Source organism: Leguminivora glycinivorella, chromosome 14 (assembly GCF_023078275.1).
Source record: "Leguminivora glycinivorella isolate SPB_JAAS2020 chromosome 14, LegGlyc_1.1, whole genome shotgun sequence".
In the NCBI taxonomy this organism is placed as follows: domain Eukaryota; kingdom Metazoa; phylum Arthropoda; class Insecta; order Lepidoptera; family Tortricidae; genus Leguminivora; species Leguminivora glycinivorella.
Window position 1 is genome coordinate 5,013,049 of NC_062984.1, and position 20,191 is coordinate 5,033,239.

The 20,191-nt window shown below is 39.3% G+C and overlaps 1 protein-coding gene across 1 annotated transcript in view; it reads right to left on the reverse strand.

The window, feature by feature from the left end:
• Positions 1-20,191, reverse strand: part of LOC125233045 (axin) — a 127,547-nt gene that overhangs the window by 24,398 nt on the left and 82,958 nt on the right. The window contains 7 exon segments of the mRNA XM_048138887.1: positions 1,319-1,461; positions 2,555-2,680; positions 6,229-6,343; positions 6,946-7,094; positions 9,037-9,220; positions 9,222-9,267; positions 10,322-10,403. Of these exon segments, the coding sequence (XP_047994844.1) occupies positions 1,319-1,461; positions 2,555-2,680; positions 6,229-6,343; positions 6,946-7,094; positions 9,037-9,220; positions 9,222-9,267; positions 10,322-10,355 (797 nt within the window). The 5' untranslated portion in view covers positions 10,356-10,403.

Sequence of the window (20,191 nt, forward strand, 5' to 3'; positions counted from 1 at the left end):
ATCGGCGGCAACGCAGCGTTAGCGCGGCGGCATGCAGGCATGGGGGCAAACGATACGACACATCAGATAAGCTGCCAGGGCAACTAATTAAAACGTAACGAAATAAAAATGGTGAAAACAGGGCTGAAATTTCTGCAGAGTACAATGGCTCAATGTATACAATATTTCTTGAATAAGACATAGTTACATGTCTAACTTAGATATTTTGCAGAAATGTCAGCTCTTTACTAACAATTATAGGTTGTGTCATGCTATGGGGGTCAAGACTGTTTGATGAAATAAAAATGTAAAAAGCTGCTAAGGATGGGGTCACAAAACCTAGATAGTCCATGAATTTAGAACATTATGAAATCACTTATATACTGGATTGGTTTTAGTCCTTTTCTGAATCTGAACATTTTAAAATTCATGGACATCTTTTATAGTAACTGATAGAATCTTGAAGTTCTAGAACACATCAGTAATAAATGTAATAATATACTTATTCTGGCAAAAACTACCAACTATGGTTTGTTGATAAGAGCACTTTCAACAGCAACTTACTTCATTAAAAAAAAACTAATCTAATATCTATCTAAACTAAAAGTTTATCAAAACTAGCACTAATCAAATTTACACTGCGACAACTGGTAACAATATTAAAAATATGGGATAATTTGATATCACTATAATAGTGAAGCTCCCGAGAGCTGCCGAGTTGCTCAAAAATATCAAGACACACACTTAATGCTTTACCCCCTTTATATTCATGAACATTCACTAAAGTTATCAAGCCGATAAAGTTCGTTTTCTTCTCACTAGCTCGGAAACACGTGTTTTGTCCTTTAATACCAGCGGGTAAAAACGCATTTTATCCACTAGTGGGTAAAGTAATTTGACCTTGAATAAAGTCAAATTAACTGCTTTAAAATTGATAAAAGTAGGTGAATCTAGTTATAAAGATGATTTACCACCTGTGGAAATACTGGAAGCAGTGATAAACGCATTTTTTGCGTTGTAGTTTTGTGTTACACTCGGGTGCAAATGTATTTTACTTCACGTGTGTTAAAAAACTCGCAAGTTCAGGATTCTATTCTCGAACCACTCGCTTCGCTCGTGGTTCAACTATAGACTCTTTTCACTTGCTCGTTTTTCAATTCCACACTCGGCGTTAAAATACAACTTTGCCCCCTTGTATAACAAATAACTATTGTCCCTTTCTATCACTCCAATACGTCGGAAAGGGACAAACGAACTTTACCGGCTTGATAACATTAGTGAACGTTTATGGAATAAGGGGGCTATTGTTTAAGGTAGGTATAAATAAGGCAGTACGTACGGCGCATGGTCGTGGTGCAGACGGCGCGCTTGCGTGGCGAGCAGCGCGTCGTGCGTGAGCCGCGCGGGCACCGCGCCCGCTCCCGCCGTCGCTCCCGCTCCTAACTCCTGCCCCTCGTGCAGCGTGGCGAGACCTAGGTTCACCTGAATAAATAAACACATTAAGTTATCATGCCAGATGGTTTTAATTGGAATTTTTGGGCGCGCTCGACTACTAACTAATACTATTTTTATTTCATTAACAACAATAAACTATTATACAGTTAAGTAAAAAAAATCAAATCTAACCCAAGTAACAATTTCTGATTCTATAGCCACAGAAAAAGGACGCATACTGAAGATTTCCAGAATTGTATCGGTTAGATAAAAAAATATATATATTCATGTACCAAAAATAGCAGTTATAAACAGGCCATAAACTATATTAACACAAAATAGGCTTCACCATGTCCGTGCCTGAACTAGGGAGATCCTGTATCTCAGGCAGAAAAAATAACTTACAAACTAAAACAGGGAAATTATTTGATAACATGTGCAAAGGTATTCAACTAAAGATTCAATGACTTCAACTAAGATGTAACTTTTTAAACAGTTTTTATAAAGTAAATGGCCGGCATTTGCTAGCGTACACGCTCAATGCAGTGCACCAGCACACTACTGTGATAAACCGTATCACGTCGGTGTGTCCCTGTCACACTTGCATAAAGTGGTAAAACGACTGCCTGACGTTATAAACTTTATCACGCGACGCGACCGTGCGTGCACGCTCGGCCTGCGAATTGTTTCCTTAAGCGTTAGCATCTAGGAGCAGAATATTCTATACTACGTTTCTTTTAAGATTAGAATTATCTGTCAAACGGGTAAACGAAGAAGCAGTGGTCGTAAACCTTTCTTCTTCGATTTCGGCCGATACCACTGATTTCTCGGAACTTATGTACATAGTGTAGATAGTGTATATAGATAGTGACAGTGACGATTAAAATAGAGAATAGTGTGAGAACTCTGCCTCTTTAGGTTTTTTAATCTGAGTTTTACATCTTAGAATATAAATTAACCAAAGTTATGTTTCTTATCTGTTCACAACTCTGAGTAATATATGTGTTAATAAATACGAGATATTTATTAACTCGTATTCACTGTTCGATCCGCAGAATGTGCCCGATAAAAAACCTTATATCTCGTTCGTGACAGGTCTCTCTAATGCTAAAAAAAACGAAGTATATCTATATCGAATTACCTCTCTAGGCGCGGGCGGCGAGGCGTCGGGCGACGATAGGGGCTGCGTGGCGGCCGACACGTACGACACATACGCTTCGCTCAGCAGGAACGCTTGGTAGGTGGACTCCGTTATAGCTCGCGTCACCTGGGGGCATAAGCCACAATTACTTCTTCTGAAAACTTGACAAACTTATTGGGGATGTTTTGAAGCATCGATGAGAAAAACATGGACTCTATAAAATTTTTCGTAATTGTTTTAGCCGCGTAGCCAAATACACAAACGCTTACGATAATATAGTTAATCCATACTAATATTATAAATGGGAAAGTGTTTGTGTCTGTATGTTTATGCGTCTTTCACGGCAAAACGGAGCGACGAATAAATAGACGTGATTTTTTTAAGTGGAGGTAGTTGAAGGGATGGAGAGTGACATAGGCTACTTTTTGTCTCTTTCTAACCCCCCACTTCCCTACAATGGGGGTGGAAGTTTGTATGGAGCATTCGGCAATTTTCGAACAACGTGAGCGAAGCCGCGGGCAAAAGCTAGTTTTATTCGAAAGCTCACAGATAATAAACAATTTTACACTGACATAAAATAGTAATAAAGTGCCACGAAATGGCCTCGCTCAGCATATTGCTGGCGACTTCCAGCGCTGGTCTTCGGGTGAGACCATTAAGTGAGAAAAATTGTTATGGTAGCTATCTCTATCGCTCTTTCGTATTGGCGCGACAGAGCCAGGCTGCGTTTCGATCAGCGTCTAGCGTCAAAGACACTAGATCGACACAATCCACCACACAGACAATTTTACTTTATTACCCTGAGTCACAAGATAAAATGGCTTAAAGATGACGTTCAGGAAGTAATCTTATGAATCTTAATTCTTAACACAGGATCATTTGGCGTTTCACTAGGAAAGCCCGGCTGAGCATGAGCTGAAGGTTGAGAAAGAGCATGGCTGACCTATAATACAACTACCTGGGGCCCATTTCTCGAACGATATTAGACTAATACACTCAGCGACAAAAAAATCGCACCTCGCGCAAAACTCGTTTCAAGCAAATATAGCTCTAATTTTATTGGCTGTAACCTATCAATATTGGTATCATTTTAAAGCACAATTAAAGCCCTTTAAGAAAAAAGGTGTACAACTTTCTTAAAAACAATAATCGCCAATCTACGGTGGTTTAAAAAAAAAAAGGGTACTGATGCGATTTTAATGGGTCTAGGTGTGCTACCCTAGACGGGTTTAAAAGGAGGTGTAACGGTGGTCATATGGATAATTTGTAGGGATGTACCGACTATTGATTTGGCCGACTAGGCCGACTACCGACTAGTCGGCGCTTGGGTGGCCGATTAGTCGGCCGACTAGTCGGCTAGTCGGCCAAAAAATAATTTTCGACTAAATTCACATTTTGAATGTCATTTTTGGTCCTTCGAACGCGCTTTTCATGATTTTTTACAAGTTCAAAGGTTCATGACAATATTTATATACATTTTCCATTTTTGACAACCGGCTTGGCTTAGTGGGTAGTGATCCTGCCTATGAAGTTGATAATCCTAGGTAGGATATTTATTTCTGTGATAAATACAGATATTTGTTATTTTGACAAAAAACAGGAATTACGAATAGTTACATAATACAACCATAATTTTCAGATGGTAATTTAATTTTGTACTGTTTTTCTATCACTAATGAAGTGCCGACTAATCGGCCCTTTTTGCCGACTAGTCGCCGACTAATCGCCGACTACAAATGTGGCCGGATAGTCGGCTTTCCCGACTAGTCGGCGACTAGTCGGTACATCCCTAATAATTTGTATTCTAAAAGTCATCGAGGACACTACTGAACACCTGCAGAAAGATAAAACCTTCAGAATACGGTTACAGCACCAGAAAAAGCTACAGAAAAGCTCAAGTGGTGGCACTGCTCCTAAACGGACTATGGCAGTAGCAAGTTGCTGAACGCCTAAGCATAAGCCGTTTCCGGGTGCGACGAGGCTTGCTGCGGTTCCTGGAGATCTGTGGCTACATTAGGAAGCCTGAATCTGGGAGAAGACGCTGCACCACCGCTAGAGACGACCGGTACATTCTATCGGCCTCTTTGCGGAACCGCTTTCTGACCGCTGCTGAGCTGCAGATACTGCTTAGGACAGCTCGAAGAACTGCAGTGAGTGTCTCCACGATCAGAAGAAGATTATTGGAGAAGAAAATGTTACCCCGAACAGCTGGCAGGGGGCCCCCAATTGAAGCTAGAGCATCGAATTGCCAGAAGGCAATTTTCCCGAGTGCACGAGGATTGGACGTTGCAGCAATGGAGGAAAGTTCTGTTCCCCGATGAGACGAGGGGGTTTATTTACGCAAACGACAGACGCAAGAGGGTGTACAGGAGTCAAGGAAAGCACTTTACACCAGTCTGCACCGAAGAAACAGTCTGTTACGGGAGCGGCGCGTGCATGTTCTGGGGCGGCATTTCCATCGACGGCAAAACGGATCTCGTCTGCGTTTCCTGCACTGGCTGTGGTCATTTTGAGGGGTCCTTAACTGCTGGCAGGTACATTAAGGAGATCTTGGAAGAACATGAGGTGCCGTACGCTGAGTTTGTTGGACTTGACTTCCAATTTATGCACGTCAACGCCCGTTGCCATACTGCCTTGACAGTGCGGGAATCCCTGCATGAGGTCGGAATGCACCGTAATGGAGTAGCCAGCAACGAGCCCCTACCTGAACCCCATCGAGCATCTCTGGGATGAGTTAAAACTGCTTGTTTGGCCGCGGGATCCTGCTCCAGCCACCCTCGACCAGCTGGAAGCCGCAGTTATTGAGGAGTGGAACAACATTCCTCAAAAACGGATCGTAACACTGATCAGGTCCATAACCGATTGCCTGGAAGCTACACGAAGGGCCAGAGGGAGGAAACACTAGGTTTTAAGTTTAGTTTTAAGGTCATTTTTTCCGATATTGTTGATTTTATTGTGTTTGATTTCTGTTAAAATTTTAACCTGATTGCATGTTGATTCCTTTTTCCTGAAAATTTTCATTTTTTCTGAAAAATGTCATGAATTTTATGGCATTTCCCAATAGAGCGTTAGATTACCTTTCAAATAAGGCCACATAGTCATACTTTTCCTTATATAATATAAGGGTTATAACCGCTTGAACGAAACCGATTGAGAGGTGCGATTTTTTTGACGCTGAGTGTATTATTAGTCCACGAACTGTCAAATCGTATGGGTTGCCATGACGACACACTAATATTATTAGACTAATAACTTTCGAGAAATGGGTCCCTGAACTTTTATTGATTGTGTTTTTCATCATCACCATTATCATCATCATCAGCCTTTTATCGCCTACTGCTGAGTATAGATCTCTCTTCTAGTAGGCCACTTGTCCCTGTCCCGAGCTAGTCTCATCCAGTTGTGACCCGTGTCCAAAAATAGTTTAAGGGAGTGTACCTCCTGCTCCATGCGGTCGAAGACGGTCTTCTCGAGCGGCGCGCCGTCGCGAGCGCCGCCTTCCGCTCCTCCGACATGAGCGCCGCCTGGCGGAGACACCTGTACACTAGTGGCGTACCTCCTGCTCCATGCGGTCGAAGACGGTCTTCTCGAGCGGCGCGCCGTCGCGAGCGCCGCCTTCCGCTCCTCCGACATGAGCGCCGCCTGGCGGAGACACCTGTACACTAGTGGCGTACCTCCTGCTCCATGCGGTCGAAAACGGTCTTCTCGAGCGGCGCGCCGTCGCGCAGCGCCGCCTTCACGCGCGCCTTCAGCTCCTCCGGCATCGCCAGCGCCGACTTGCGGAGGAACCTGACAACACACATTCATCAAATATAAAACAAGAAACTGACTGACTGACATATCAACGCACAGCCGAAACCGCTGGTCCTAGAGATTCCAAATTTGGCATGAAAGTTCCTTATAAGGTGCAGAGGAGCACTAAGAAAGGATTTATCAAAATTCACCTCCTAAGGGGGTGAAATGGGGGTTCAAAGTTCAACATTTAAATAAGATTACTTTTAGTACGCGGGCGAAGCCTCGAGAAAAAGAGAGTACATCAATAAATTCAGTGTTTTTAGAGAGAGAGAGAGAGACTATTAACACCCTCTTTGAAGGCATTGTAGTTATCAGCTGACCATACTGAGCAACAGTAACAAGATTAAAGATTCATTGGGGAGTTAGTTCAACGCGTGGGTCCCTTTATGCGGCAATGTAGGTAATAATTTAGAACGGCGCATCTCTGAACATCAGAAGGAGTGAGCCTTCTCTCTTGTACAGTTATCTGCAGAGAAAAGTAGCACGCCTTGCATACAAATTTGTGGTTTCTCTGCAACTGACTGCACTATTATATATTCTGTGCTATTAATGACCAATGTGAGGCGCGACGTTTTGCTACTGAGATATAGACTCACTTGTATATGGCGGAGACGACCTGCCGGATCTTGGCCTGCTCGGTCTCCTGGCGCAGGCCCTGCACGGCGAAGTGGAAGTTGAGCCGGTCCACGTGCAGCGCGCCGGCGCCGCCCACGAACTTGCGGAACAGCCGCACGCCCTCTGCGTCCTGCACACATGATTCATTGTGAGAACGAGACAAAGAAGAAAAAACTGCTGTCGATAGATAAAAAGCGATTGCAAAATCTGAGTCGAATTCGCAACTAAGGTACAGTGGGGCAAATCTCGACTGGAGGATAAATGTAACTGGTCCAGATTTTCCATGTTTTACAATGTTTACATTATTAAATAGAGTGTCCATCGGTTATATATGGTAGGTGTGTTCAGTGGATACATGTAGAACTCAACATCATAGTGTAATAATCGAAAAAATGGATCAGTTACAATTGACCCCCAGTCGAGATTTGTCTTGCGTCTAACGGAAATCTCGCAAATTATCAACGAAATATATTCGACCACGCTAGCATAAGAGGAAATTTCCTCGTGGCATGCGCAGCGCATGTAGGATGACGAAGCGAGCCAGAGCGAAGACTGAATGGGGGATGTGTGGTCAGTAGCGGCTCGCCCTAAAGTGCGCTTGTGCGGTGCACTCCCAGAAATAATCACAAGTAAATTATAGTAATACATCAGTTATGATACCTCTAATTAATGTACTACTATTTTAAAAAAGTATCGCAAAAAAGTTAAGCCCAATTAAACAATTACTTATATTTCTTAAAAGTTCATTAAACTGACTATTACTCCGCCAACTCCCTTCCTACAATTTCATACGCACCGCGCTCAACGGAGCGCTTTCAATTGCGCTCCTATGGAAAAAGATTCAATGCATTCATCAATAGAAAATTCAGTAAGAGCGAAAGAGAAGCTTAGACACAGCTCCACGCGTGAGACAGACGATTATCTATGAAATATTAGGTAAATCGGGAGCGCCGCACCGACCACAGAACTATATCAAAATAGAAGGCAAAAGTATCATTCGCGTGGCAAAAAGAAGACTCAACGACCTCTTTCCTCGCCGCAAACGACAGTCTTTTGTTCATTGCGGCTTTAATTTGACAACCTCGACTTGGCGTGCGTTCAAAGCGAGCGATATGTATATAAAAAAGAAATAAGTGTCATAACAATGCGTGTAATGAAAATAATTTCATTTGTTCTTAGATTACGAGCGACGTAAAAATTAGCTATTCAAACTGTCGAGTCAACTCATATTCGTGACGTCAAGTGTTCATGCAAAATGTTACACGGTTGGTCTTGTCAACCGCCGAGCTTTTTCCTTCTATCTCGATATAGGTCTGTGCGTTTGTCCTTGATTGCCGCCACGTTGCACAGCGCAGGCGCGATGCGCGCCGCTGTCATCCTCGTACTTATTTCGCGCGCTATTTTGTTACTTAAGTAAACAAGTTTTAGGCACCCGCGGGAATACGATTTAGACTTAATTTGAAACCGCATAATTAAATTGTTTTAATTGCAAGTGTAAAATAATTTCAGTGTGTGAGTATGGATGGATGCAATGTGACATTTATAAAAGTGTGAAAAAACTTTAGCAACACGATTAGAATTAAAAGCCCAGTGGTTATTGTGAGTGTGACAAAAGTGACAAACTGTTTTTCCATTTCTTTTATATGGAAGTGGCGCGGACGACGGAGGTGGTGAGTGTGCATGGACTGAAACCCGTTTGAATGATCGGTCGTAAGGAAATATGCAAGGCCTTAGATTCAGCATATCGAAAATCCACACAGGAGTACCGTCATACTAGGTATCTACATACATGTAAGATCTTGGTGCTCACAATGAGAGTTTGAGTGAACACCCACATATTACAGCCACAAGCCGCCTCTGTGTGTGGTGTGTAGTGTATGGGTGTGTGAGTGTGTTACCTCGACCAAGTCGTACAGAATCGTATGCGCATGCATGCGCAGCGCATGTCAGCAGTTCTCGAAAAGTTTGTATAAAAATTAAGGAAAAGTTAAATTAGTATCTATATTTTCTTAATTTCAATTATCCTGTATATATCTCACGAAAGTCGACTTATGTGTGTGTGTGTGTGTTACCTCGAGCAGGTCGTGCAGGGAGCGCGCCCAGCGCATGTAGGGCGGCGAGGCGAGCGAGCGCGCCGACTGCCCGGAGCTGTGTGTGTGTGTGTGTGTGTGTGTTACCTCGAGCAGGTCGTGCAGGGAGCGCGCCCAGCGCATGTAGGGCGGCGAGGCGAGCGAGCGCGCCGACTGCCCGGAGCTGAGAAGCCGGCGGCAGCGACGACCGGTCAGCAAGCTTGTGATCCCAACCTGAAACAAAAAGACAACTTAGGGCCACTTGCACCAACGAAAAAGAAGAGTTAACCCACCATTTTATATGGAATTTGACGGATGGCAGCATTGACAGCCCACTAACCCTGAGTTAAGTGCTGGTTGGTGCAAGTGGGCATTAGCAACTTAATTTACGTCCCTTCCTTCAACACACATGTAGTTCACACCTCTGTAACCGTATTATGGCGTTACATATTCTTAAACGCTTCATAAACCTGAATTAGCTAATAATAGTTTCTCTTTATCTGTCATGTTGACTTGTGTATTTATGAGAAAGGGACAAAACACTTTTTAACTAATCAGTTCAGTAACTTTTTTAACAATAAGGGGGTTAATTAATATATTTCCCTCCCGTCACGACGTATGTAGTTCACACCTCTGTAACAGTCTTATCCTGTACCATATACTCAGATTGCAGTGGCGCAGAAAACTCAAGTTCAGTCACCGGCATAAATAAGTGATTATTTTTGTACCTTGTCATATTAAAGTCTTGTTTGAAATGTCATACGAAATTGTCAATCGATTATAAGCGACAAGGTATAATGCCGGTGACTGTTCCTGGTCAACCTCAAAGTACCAACACCAAATGGCATAACAAGGCACGGTAGAACTCGTAAAAGACAGTGCGATAAATTGTGATATCGCGGTATTTGAACGATCTATTTGTATCAGTGGTTGGTACCTACTGCAAACTTGACCTGAACTCGTAGGCGAGTTTAACACTAAATAAATAAATAAATATTGGGGACACCTTACACAGATCAACTTAGCCCCAAACTAAACAAAGCTTGTACTATGGGTGCTAAGGGACGAAATACATACTTAAATAGATAAATACATACTTATATACATAGAAAACATCCATGACTCAGGAACAAATATCTGTGCTCATCACACAAATAAATGCCCTTACCGGGATTCGAACCCAGGACCGCGGCTCAGCAGGCAGGGTCACTACCGACTGAGCCAGACCGGTCGTCTAACTACACTGTATCACAACAGGGTAAAAATGAATGTAGAAGAGAAGACGTACCTTGCGGGTGGCCGCCTATAGGAGTGTGGCTCATGGCGCACAGGCCCTGCTCCCACCCGCGCGCTGCATGGCGAGATACCACCTGAGAACAACACATTAGCATTATTAAAACAACATTCTAACTTTTTTAGTAAACTACTAAACTGAAATAAATGTCATATACAAAGAAAAAATGACCTAGGCCTCCAAGTGTCCGATGCTGGATTCGAACCAGCGTACTCCGTTATAGCGTTTTTTAGTAGTTTATTGCCTACTGTAGGTATACACGACAACCCCCAATAGGTTAACGTTTGTACACCCAAGCACAGTATAATAAAGAGTACTATCGTACAGTATGGCCACTCCCGCTCCCCGCTGAAAGTGCCGCCCGCCCACTCTCGGTTACCTCAGAGTTACCGCCTGTCAAAAACGCGAACAGTCGACCTGTCATATCTCGCTCATACAAGCATAGTACGCGTTCACCTACACGAGCTTAGAATGTGTGCTAGGAACGCGGCTCTTTCATATATTTGATCGCGAGTGTCCGAGGTGTGCCCTAAGGGTCTCCTTAAACATATCGATGCGGAATCGACTTTCGCGACCAAAAATGGAAAATCGCTCGTTAGTATGAACATGCGTACGCATGCGTTCAGCGACGACGGCGCGAAACGTAAGCGCCTTCATAGCTAGAATTGATTCCGCGTCGATAGGTTTGGGGAAACCCTAAGACAGGGCGAGAAAGTATGTTCAGTTGTTCATTGTACAATCGAGTTCATAAATTTTTTACCTTATTGCAACGAGTTACGATGAAGAAATGTACACATATTCATGAACTCGACTGTACGTACCTAGTACCTACTGCTCCCCTTTCATTTTATCATGACTTCCTCTGATTGAGTCGGCATTTTGCCAAGAATCTCGGCGAAAAGAATAAAAATTCAATAGATTAATCAACGAATTAGTAAACACATGTGCTTAAAATTATCCCATCAAAAAGTTGCATCATGATGGTCATACACCAGCCCAGCCGTTTATTTATAGTAATGATACAATTACTTGAAAACGTAAGCATTTTACTGTCGCGAACCTTTTCATGAAATACTTGTGGACAATAAAATAAAATATGACTAAAATAGATGACATAGAAGGATGGATGAGACTACTTACAATAACTACCAAATTGTCAAGAAAAAAATACGAAATTGGGAAATTTGAACTATCAAAATCAAGAAAATTACTTTTCTAATCCGTCAACGAATTAGTAAACACATGTGCTTAAAATTATCCCATAAGTTAATATCCAGCCCAGCCGTTTATTTATAGTAATTACAATTCTTGAAAACGTAATTTTTACTGCCTCATAAATACGGACAATAAAATAAAATATGAAAATAGATGACGAATTGTCTGTTGTCAGAAGGATGGATGAGACTACTTACAATAACTACCAAATTGTAAAAAAATACTATTTAAATTCAAATAACCATTGCGTGTCAAAGGTTTTCTCAACGTACATGTTGTACGGCTAGACGCGTAGCGTTTCCGCGCATCCACGCATATTTATTTAAATATTCACGCGTCTCATTTCGAAGTGTATTCCATAAAACGGATAATTTACAAACAGGCTCAATATGGGTGCCTAAATCATATAATTTTTGGAATAATTGTTTACAGAGTTAACAATATTGCATGTAAGTTATGTATAAAAAGACAATAATACAGTTTAAATGCTTCTATACCTACTATTTCCATTATAAGCAAATTTAAACACCAATATTTGGTAAAGTTATAGAGTCATTCATACATTTCATTTTGTTCTTTCAGTCTCAAAAAGTACAAATTTTATTTGCTACACAGTTGGAAAATAATATTTTACTTCTTTATTGAATACACAGTACACAGCTATCAAATTCACCCGTAGATATCCACAATATACTTAACAAAAAATATTTTATGTCCGGAATCATATTCATTCAGTCCGCATCACTAGAAACCACCAAGCCACCGAAAAAATCAATACATCACACAATGAGGATCATATCCAGCATCACAACTATTTGTATAGGCTGGAACGGGACAACAACAAAAAAATGAGATGGCGGACTGAAGTCAAGAGTCTCCGGCATCGATCGAAGCCTGAGGTGTTGCACATTCATCGGCACAAATAGAGAAAAAACCATCTATAAGCTAGTTAACTATCACAAATTAAAGTATTAATAACACTCAATATGAAATATCAAAGATCCCTATATGAAAAAAAAAAAACAATTTTTCATAGCAAGCCCAAAATTTATAAAAATCTCTTTCATAAATCATCCCATAATGTATTACACAAAAAACTTTAGTATAATAAGGGCTTGTCAAAACATATTAAATCATAACTTCACGGTTCAATAAGCAAGTTATGAAAGAAAAAACACAGGGGCAAAAAATTATAATAGACCTTACCATGTTCATTGTGCATAAACAAACAATACACTGAGTAGCACAACAGTTAGAGGAATTACTTTTCAATATTATAAGATGATCTTTATTAATATTTGGGATAAAAAACTCTGAATTGATTCCGGCACGACTGCGCAAAGCAACCGCTGTGGTACAAGTGATCCGAGCGGAGGCTGAATGCTCCACACAATGGGTCCGTAGCAGTGAAGCTTCGGACCCTTGGTAATTATGCAGTGGTTGCATTTATGATAGGGTTTAATATTATTGTGGATCAATAATTTGATGCCAAATGCATGCACCAGAAAAATAATGCAATATTTATTTTTATTACTTAATGTTTTTTGTTAAGGAAATGATCTAAGTTTGGATATGTACACCACTACTAGTTGTTAGAAAAACAAACAAAACCGCGTGACTCAAGGCCAGTGAAAGTAAATTTAGAGGGTTACAAATGTAGTTTGTATGAAGCTTTTAAAACACTTTTAGAAATATAAATGTGTACCACTTTAAAAGTATATGGTTAGCTATACTGCCAGCTGTAACTTTATCCAGTTTTAAACGCGGTTCCCATTGATGAAACTCGATTCTCGAGACAGGAAACAAACTATAAACAAACTTGTCACATTTCGTAGCCCTAACTAAAACAACGCCTCGCGACACCAAAACACTGTTTATTTCGTACTAAGAAACCTGAACACCGCGAGATAATCACTGTATCACACCTTATGCTAATTTAGACAGATGGGAATGGTGTTTATCCAGGAATCATTAGCTCTTTCGGGAACCAAGATTACGACTTTATGACTAATTATGAGTGAAACATTGCATGTTCTTTGTTCTTACTTGTTACAACAATAGAGACGGCCGTGGCGGAGCCAAACGGACGACATTAACAGAAAAGTTTCTTGTAAATTAATAATAAATTAGCTTGGTTTGGTTTTGTATACAATAATGACACGAGTTTGACAATCAACCAACCATGACAGACAGCTGTCAACTAGCGCCCTCTGTCGATGACGCCTTGAAGTTCCAACCGCGGTAGACATCAAGAAGCACGCGGCAAACGTATTTGCATACGTCGGAATATTTTCAGATAGATGGCAGCACAAGCTTCGAAAAATATAGTATTTTGGCGGGAAACTAAAAGTGTGGAAGAAGTGTAGGTACTCTCTATGCTCTCTAGGATAAACGGACTGCCAAAATCGCGTTATATGATTTAGTCAAACGTTTCATGTTTAAAAATAGACAAATGTTCTTGTTTGAAAGTGGTTTGAACACTGACCTGTATTGCAGCTTAATGCCGCTGCATTGTGATATCTTTTGTAACGGGACGGAGGTGAAATAATTTATCTGAAACAAGTATTTTGAAAGTTTTTAACTTTAATTGCGAGTTTTAAGAGGACATTACATAGATTGTAAAAGTCGTAAAAGTAAGTTTTTCTGTTTATTTAGATAATCAAAACCTAGTGTCTCATACATAATTGAATTAACATACTAATAAAATAGGACCATGTATTTGTATGTTATAAACTATAGGTGTTAATTATCTAGACGGCGGCTTTTTGTGCCTTGTCACTATTAGGTACTTCATACAATTTACACCTTTTATACGAAATAAATTTGACGAATTCGTGCGTGGAATGTAAAAAAAAAACGAAAGAACAGGTTATATAGGTTAGGTGTGCCTTCCCTATCTCGTGGAATTATAATTGAGGACTTTTCCGTGGTTTTTAGTGTACATCCCACCGATCCCACGGTGTCTAATTAATTTCATGAATATGCCTTTACAGTATTGTTGAATTTAATTGTTTATTTTTTTTTCACAGTATTTTAAGAATTAGGTACCCATTCAATATTAAAGAGACATGAATGACACGATGAATAATTACCATGAATATAATCTTAACCAGAATCTATTCAATACTCATGTTAGTGATGTCTTGAGATGTAAAAATTTTATATTAGGAGTACAGTGTAAATTTTCCTTTACAACAAAACTTCATGCTTATATTTCACAGTACCTTTCAATTAGGGATTGCAATCCGGATTATCCGGTCCGAAAATCCGGATAATCCGCTGATTTTGCGATCCGTTTCTAAATCCGGATTTTAAAACCGAAATCCGGATTTTCGGATTTTTACTTTAACATCGCAATTTCAACCGAAATAAAGGACACAAGTGTTTATTTTTAACTTCTGACTAGCAGAAACGTCTGCAATCGATGCCACTAAGCTTAGAATAAATTTAAAAGTGGAAAATGTGAGTTCAAGTCTCACCCAAGGCAGACATTTTCCACTTTTAAATTTATTCTAAGACAAGTGTTTATGTACGTGGAATCCAATGTATAAGCAACTGTAAATACAAAAATCATCCGTTTACACCTCATCAGATGTCATGAGAGTGCAGGCAAATTTAAGTTTAAATAGTATACGAAAAATAAATAAATATTATAGGACATTGACTGACAGATTGACTGAGGCCCACGGTAAGCTCAAGAAGGCTTGTGTTGTGGGTACTCAGACAACGATATATATATAATATATAAATACTTATATACATAGAAAACATCCATGACTCAGGAACAAATATCTGTGCTCATCACACAAATAATTGCCCTTACCGGGATTCGAACCCGGGACCGCGGCGTAGCAGGCAGGGTCACTACCGACTGCGCCAGACCGGTCGTCAAAATGTCCATACATACAGGGTGTGTATGGACATTTTGACGTATGTCAAATATGTAAACCACTTATGTAAACCACTTTGTATACCATGGTTTGCAATAAATGCTTATATTATTAGTAGACGAACCAAAAATCCTATTGTTAATGATTTATATTAAGTAGAATTACAATCATAACACATAACAACACTGTCATCAAAGTTGGTTTTATGTTAGAACTGATGCACTTCAATACATACTATAATTATGCTGTCAAAGTTGATAAGCTAAGTTTCAACTGCGACCTCAACAAAAGTTGTCCAATGTTAATGTAGAAATTTGACTAAATTGTCATGTTTATAAGATAAATGAATACTAAATTGCTTGCTGCCTTCATATTCGGAAGCACTCGTAAATCATATTTTATAATATGCTTTTCATCACACTCTCTCGAAAACGGTGTTATTACATACTGACACTTAATGAACTATTTTACCGCCCTTGGGGCGGTAAAGTGAATACCAGGGTGGGACCTTCCACGACCTGTCAAAAATTACAAGATGGCGGACGAATGTTCAAAATGTCAGCGTAGATATTTCAATACAATAGTTTAAAATTTGGTTATTACTTCGCGAGTGTGATGAAAAACGTTGTGTACACCGTGTCCAATAAGTCCGAATACTCACATTTTACCTCAGTTCTAAAGATATAGATAAAGATATAGATCACAGGCCATCAAATTCTTATTTAAACTAAAGAGTATATTCCTCTTAATAAAATACAAGCACAAAGTACATGAAATTTCCGAAGTGTCTAAGAAAAACAAAGGGGTAAAGTGCCAACGAAATACTTGCTCGGCACGCAGGTGACGAGTTATTTTTTATAAGGAGAATCTGTATGTGATAAAACAGACGCCACGTATCCAAAATAAACTATTATGGGTACCGAGGATAGATAACGTTCCGGGCAACTAGAAAAATGTGCCTAGGTTCCAGAGCTCACCATCGGCCCAGGTGTGGGATGCAGTATGTAAGCGAGGTAAACTACCTTCAGTACTTACAGATAAAAGCGTTAAAATCAACGTTTTTTTCTTTAAAACCAAGGTTTTGGAGAAAAAAATGCCTTAAAGTTAAAAAGGATGCTTGGGAATGAGAATCATGTGCCCCAACAAGACGCACCTCCAGCACATTCGGAAAATGGTATTCTAGCGTAGTTTCAGACTAATTTGGCAGTTTTTTATCCGAAACATGAGTCGCCACCCAGGCCTCCAGGTTTAGGCGTATTAGACTAATTTGTATGGTCATACATGCTTTGAAGACTAAATTTTTATAAAATCATAAACCTAGATCATTTCAAAAAGGTTATCGAGAGTATTTGGGATGAAATGTGAAGAAAACGGTGCGTGCCGCGTGTGATCCGTTTGAGAAGCGTTTGAGGCTGGTAAACAAGTTAATGCTGGAGTTATTCCAAAACATTTGTTGTGAATGTAGTAAATAAGAGTGCCATTCATAAAATATAATAATAATGTAGTAACTATTTGTTCATTTTGTTTTATTGGCTATTTGTGCTGTATTCAAACTTATTGGACACGGTGTATATCACGGGCGGCTGAAGGCTTCACTTTCCGCCCTCAATCTTAATACACAATGTAAGATGTAGTGATGGGTAGGACATCATATTAAAATGAGTTTGTATGAGTACCTCATTTTCAAAAATGAGGTGTTACAATGTCTTACTTCAAATGAGGTGAGGTACTGGTACATAAAATTTTACAATCGGCGATTTGATAGACTCAATCGGGCAACAAATTCTAGTATGTATATGTATACTATGTAATAACATCCTTTATACCTATTAAATTTTATTTGCAAATAAATGTTAAGAATAGAACTTGAACAACAGAAGACTGAAATATTATTTAAGAATTCCAATCGTTGTAATAAGAAACTACATAAAAAGCAAATTGAGTTGATGGTTCTATGAAACTTTTATTCTATTTTAGCTGTTGATTATTGTTATTTATCGTATGTTATATTCTTGATATCATGGTTTCATTTACAGTTTAATAATTATATATGTCAATTGAAATTGTAACCTTAAAAACTGCATATTTTTAACAAACGTGAGTTCATATTGTTTTCTAATTAGATACCACTTTTGCGTAAAAAGAACCAACTTACCGCTGCGGATATTCTAACAGCAATATTATAGTAAATTAAATGAACACCAACATTCTCGACGCCGCCGGCGATCATACTTTTGACTATATTTTTGCACGTAAAAGACACCAAAGCAGAGCCACAAGCGTATTAAATCATGTATAAAATATCACCATTATTGTATTTTGGTGTATTTATTAGTAATATCACTGTATGACACAAATAAATTTGCCACTGAACTTTGGAAACAACAAACAACTTTCACAACTTACTTTTTTCTGTCTGTGTCAACTGACAACGTCAACTGTCTAGGAATTACGTTTCGTTTCACGACTCACATTTATTATTTGATAATGTTGTCAAAATGTGTACATATTATATAATAAACAATGTTATTTTTATTAACAATGTTTATATACTCCGCGTCATAAATACCTTTTTATGGATAATATTAACCCATATTGTTGTCTCAAGGAAGGCTATAACTAAAACGTAAAAACAAAATAGAAATTTCTCTTCTTTATCCGTTGAACATGCAATGCGATATGATGTTAAATATTATCCACCTTAAAATATTTTCAAACTTTTAACTTAGACAAAACAACCAACGAAAATTTAACTGATATATTATAGAAATAAGTAAAAATTGCAAAAATAAAATAAACATTTGTCACTAAGAAAAAGGAGAGAAATTCAAATTCAGTGAGACGCTAACTCTTCATGCTTACAAAGTTCATATTTGTTGCATTTAAAATAACAACTACACCTACATAAGAATGTAAATTAAAAAAAATTGAATAATTTAAATAATATTTCGGTCATTAATCCTGTAATGTTGTCAAGCAAACTTCATAAATGCACATTTTGAGTCGTCCTTGGTATTCAAAACGCTTCGAAAACAATTATGTCACCGTCCAGTATAAGAGAGCTCCCTTATTACAAGTGACAACAGTCATACAAATCTGTTGGTCCGATAGGTCACGTTAAACTGGTCAAGTCGGTAGCTCAAGTAATAGCATCGAAACTATCGAATGTCGAAAATCGCGCGCCATTTTGACGAGATGCTTGGATCACAACGACGCAATATGTATGAAAGCTTGCGGCGCTTAAGACTGTTTTCTTTCGAGTCACGTGTAACGTATTTTGGCGAGGCAAATTTTGAGGTATAGCGCGTGTCTGTCTCACTCACTCTTACGGTAAACCTAACTAACTGTTTCACTTTGAAAGGATTTTTGAAGTAATGTTGGTAATGTGACATTGTCGCGATGAGGTCTTCCGGTACAAAGCGATTTCCGGTACAAATCTATCGGTGGACCTTTTGTCTCGGCAATAAAGTTTGTAGTTCGGTGACAGCCTTTGAGGCTTGAGGAGCGCGAGGCGCGCGTGTGACAGATGAGTTTTTGAATGATTTGAAGTTTGTGTGGCATGAGGTGTTTGTGTAGTGTCGAACTGTCGACTCTCGCGAGGGAGTTTGAGAACCGCGAGGCGCGCGTGTGACAATGAGTTTTTGAATGATTTGTGTGGCATGAGGTGTTTGTGTTGTAAGACTTGCGCGCGAGGTTATGAGTTTTTACTCATTTTTGAGGTGAGGTGAGTTGAGGTGTGATGTAATACATTTTTTCCGTGTGAAGTGCTGCGACAAATCAACAATATGAGTGGTACAAATGAGGTGCCTCATGAGTGAGGAACTCAACACTAATCATTTTACAGTTCAGGTCATACAAAGCACCAAAACAGCAGGTCACAATACTACACGACAATATTGAAATAGAAGAAGTTGAGGACTCTGTCTTCTTAGGTATGACACTAGATACTCACTGTAATTGGAAAAAGCACCTCGACAATGTATGCAAAAAAATTAATAAGTTTAAGTTTGTACTATGGCGACTTAAAGAGACCGTTTCACAAGAAACGGCCCTCGTAACTTACCATGCCTATATAGAATCTGTATTAAGATACGGAATCATCCTGTGGGGAAACTCGGTGGAAGTGGATCGAGCATTTATAGCTCAAAAAAATTGCGTACGAACGATTTACGGCAAAAATCGAAGAGAGCCATGTCGATCTGTATTTGCTGAATCGAAACTCCTTACCCTTCCAAGTCTGTACATATATGAGGCAGCTGTATTTGTAAAACAAAATTTAGAACTCTTTCCGCCATTTAATAACTTGATGAATAGAGCACTCAGACAATACCAAATGGCAGTACCACCATGTAAGCTAAAAATAAGAAGAAAAAGTGCATACTATATGTGTATAAGAATTTTCAATCACATTCCCGCCGCTATTAAGACACTTTCCGATGCCGAGTTTAAGAACAAGTTTAAAAACATATTATGTAATGCATGCTTCTACACGATTGACGAATATTTTAATTATAAGTTTTAGTTGATAACATTTGAAATTTACATCCTTTGACATTCAATACTAAGTATAAATTTATGATTTAAATATAATTGTAACGATAACATGCATGCCTTTCAACATTTATTATATAGCACTAAGCATTCGGTGTTTTTAGTCTAATATTCTTAGTTTGTAAGGAAGACATTGCATGTACGCAATTCATATTCACATACATAGCTTTGACATGTAGTGAACATGGAAATTTTCACATGCCCTGTG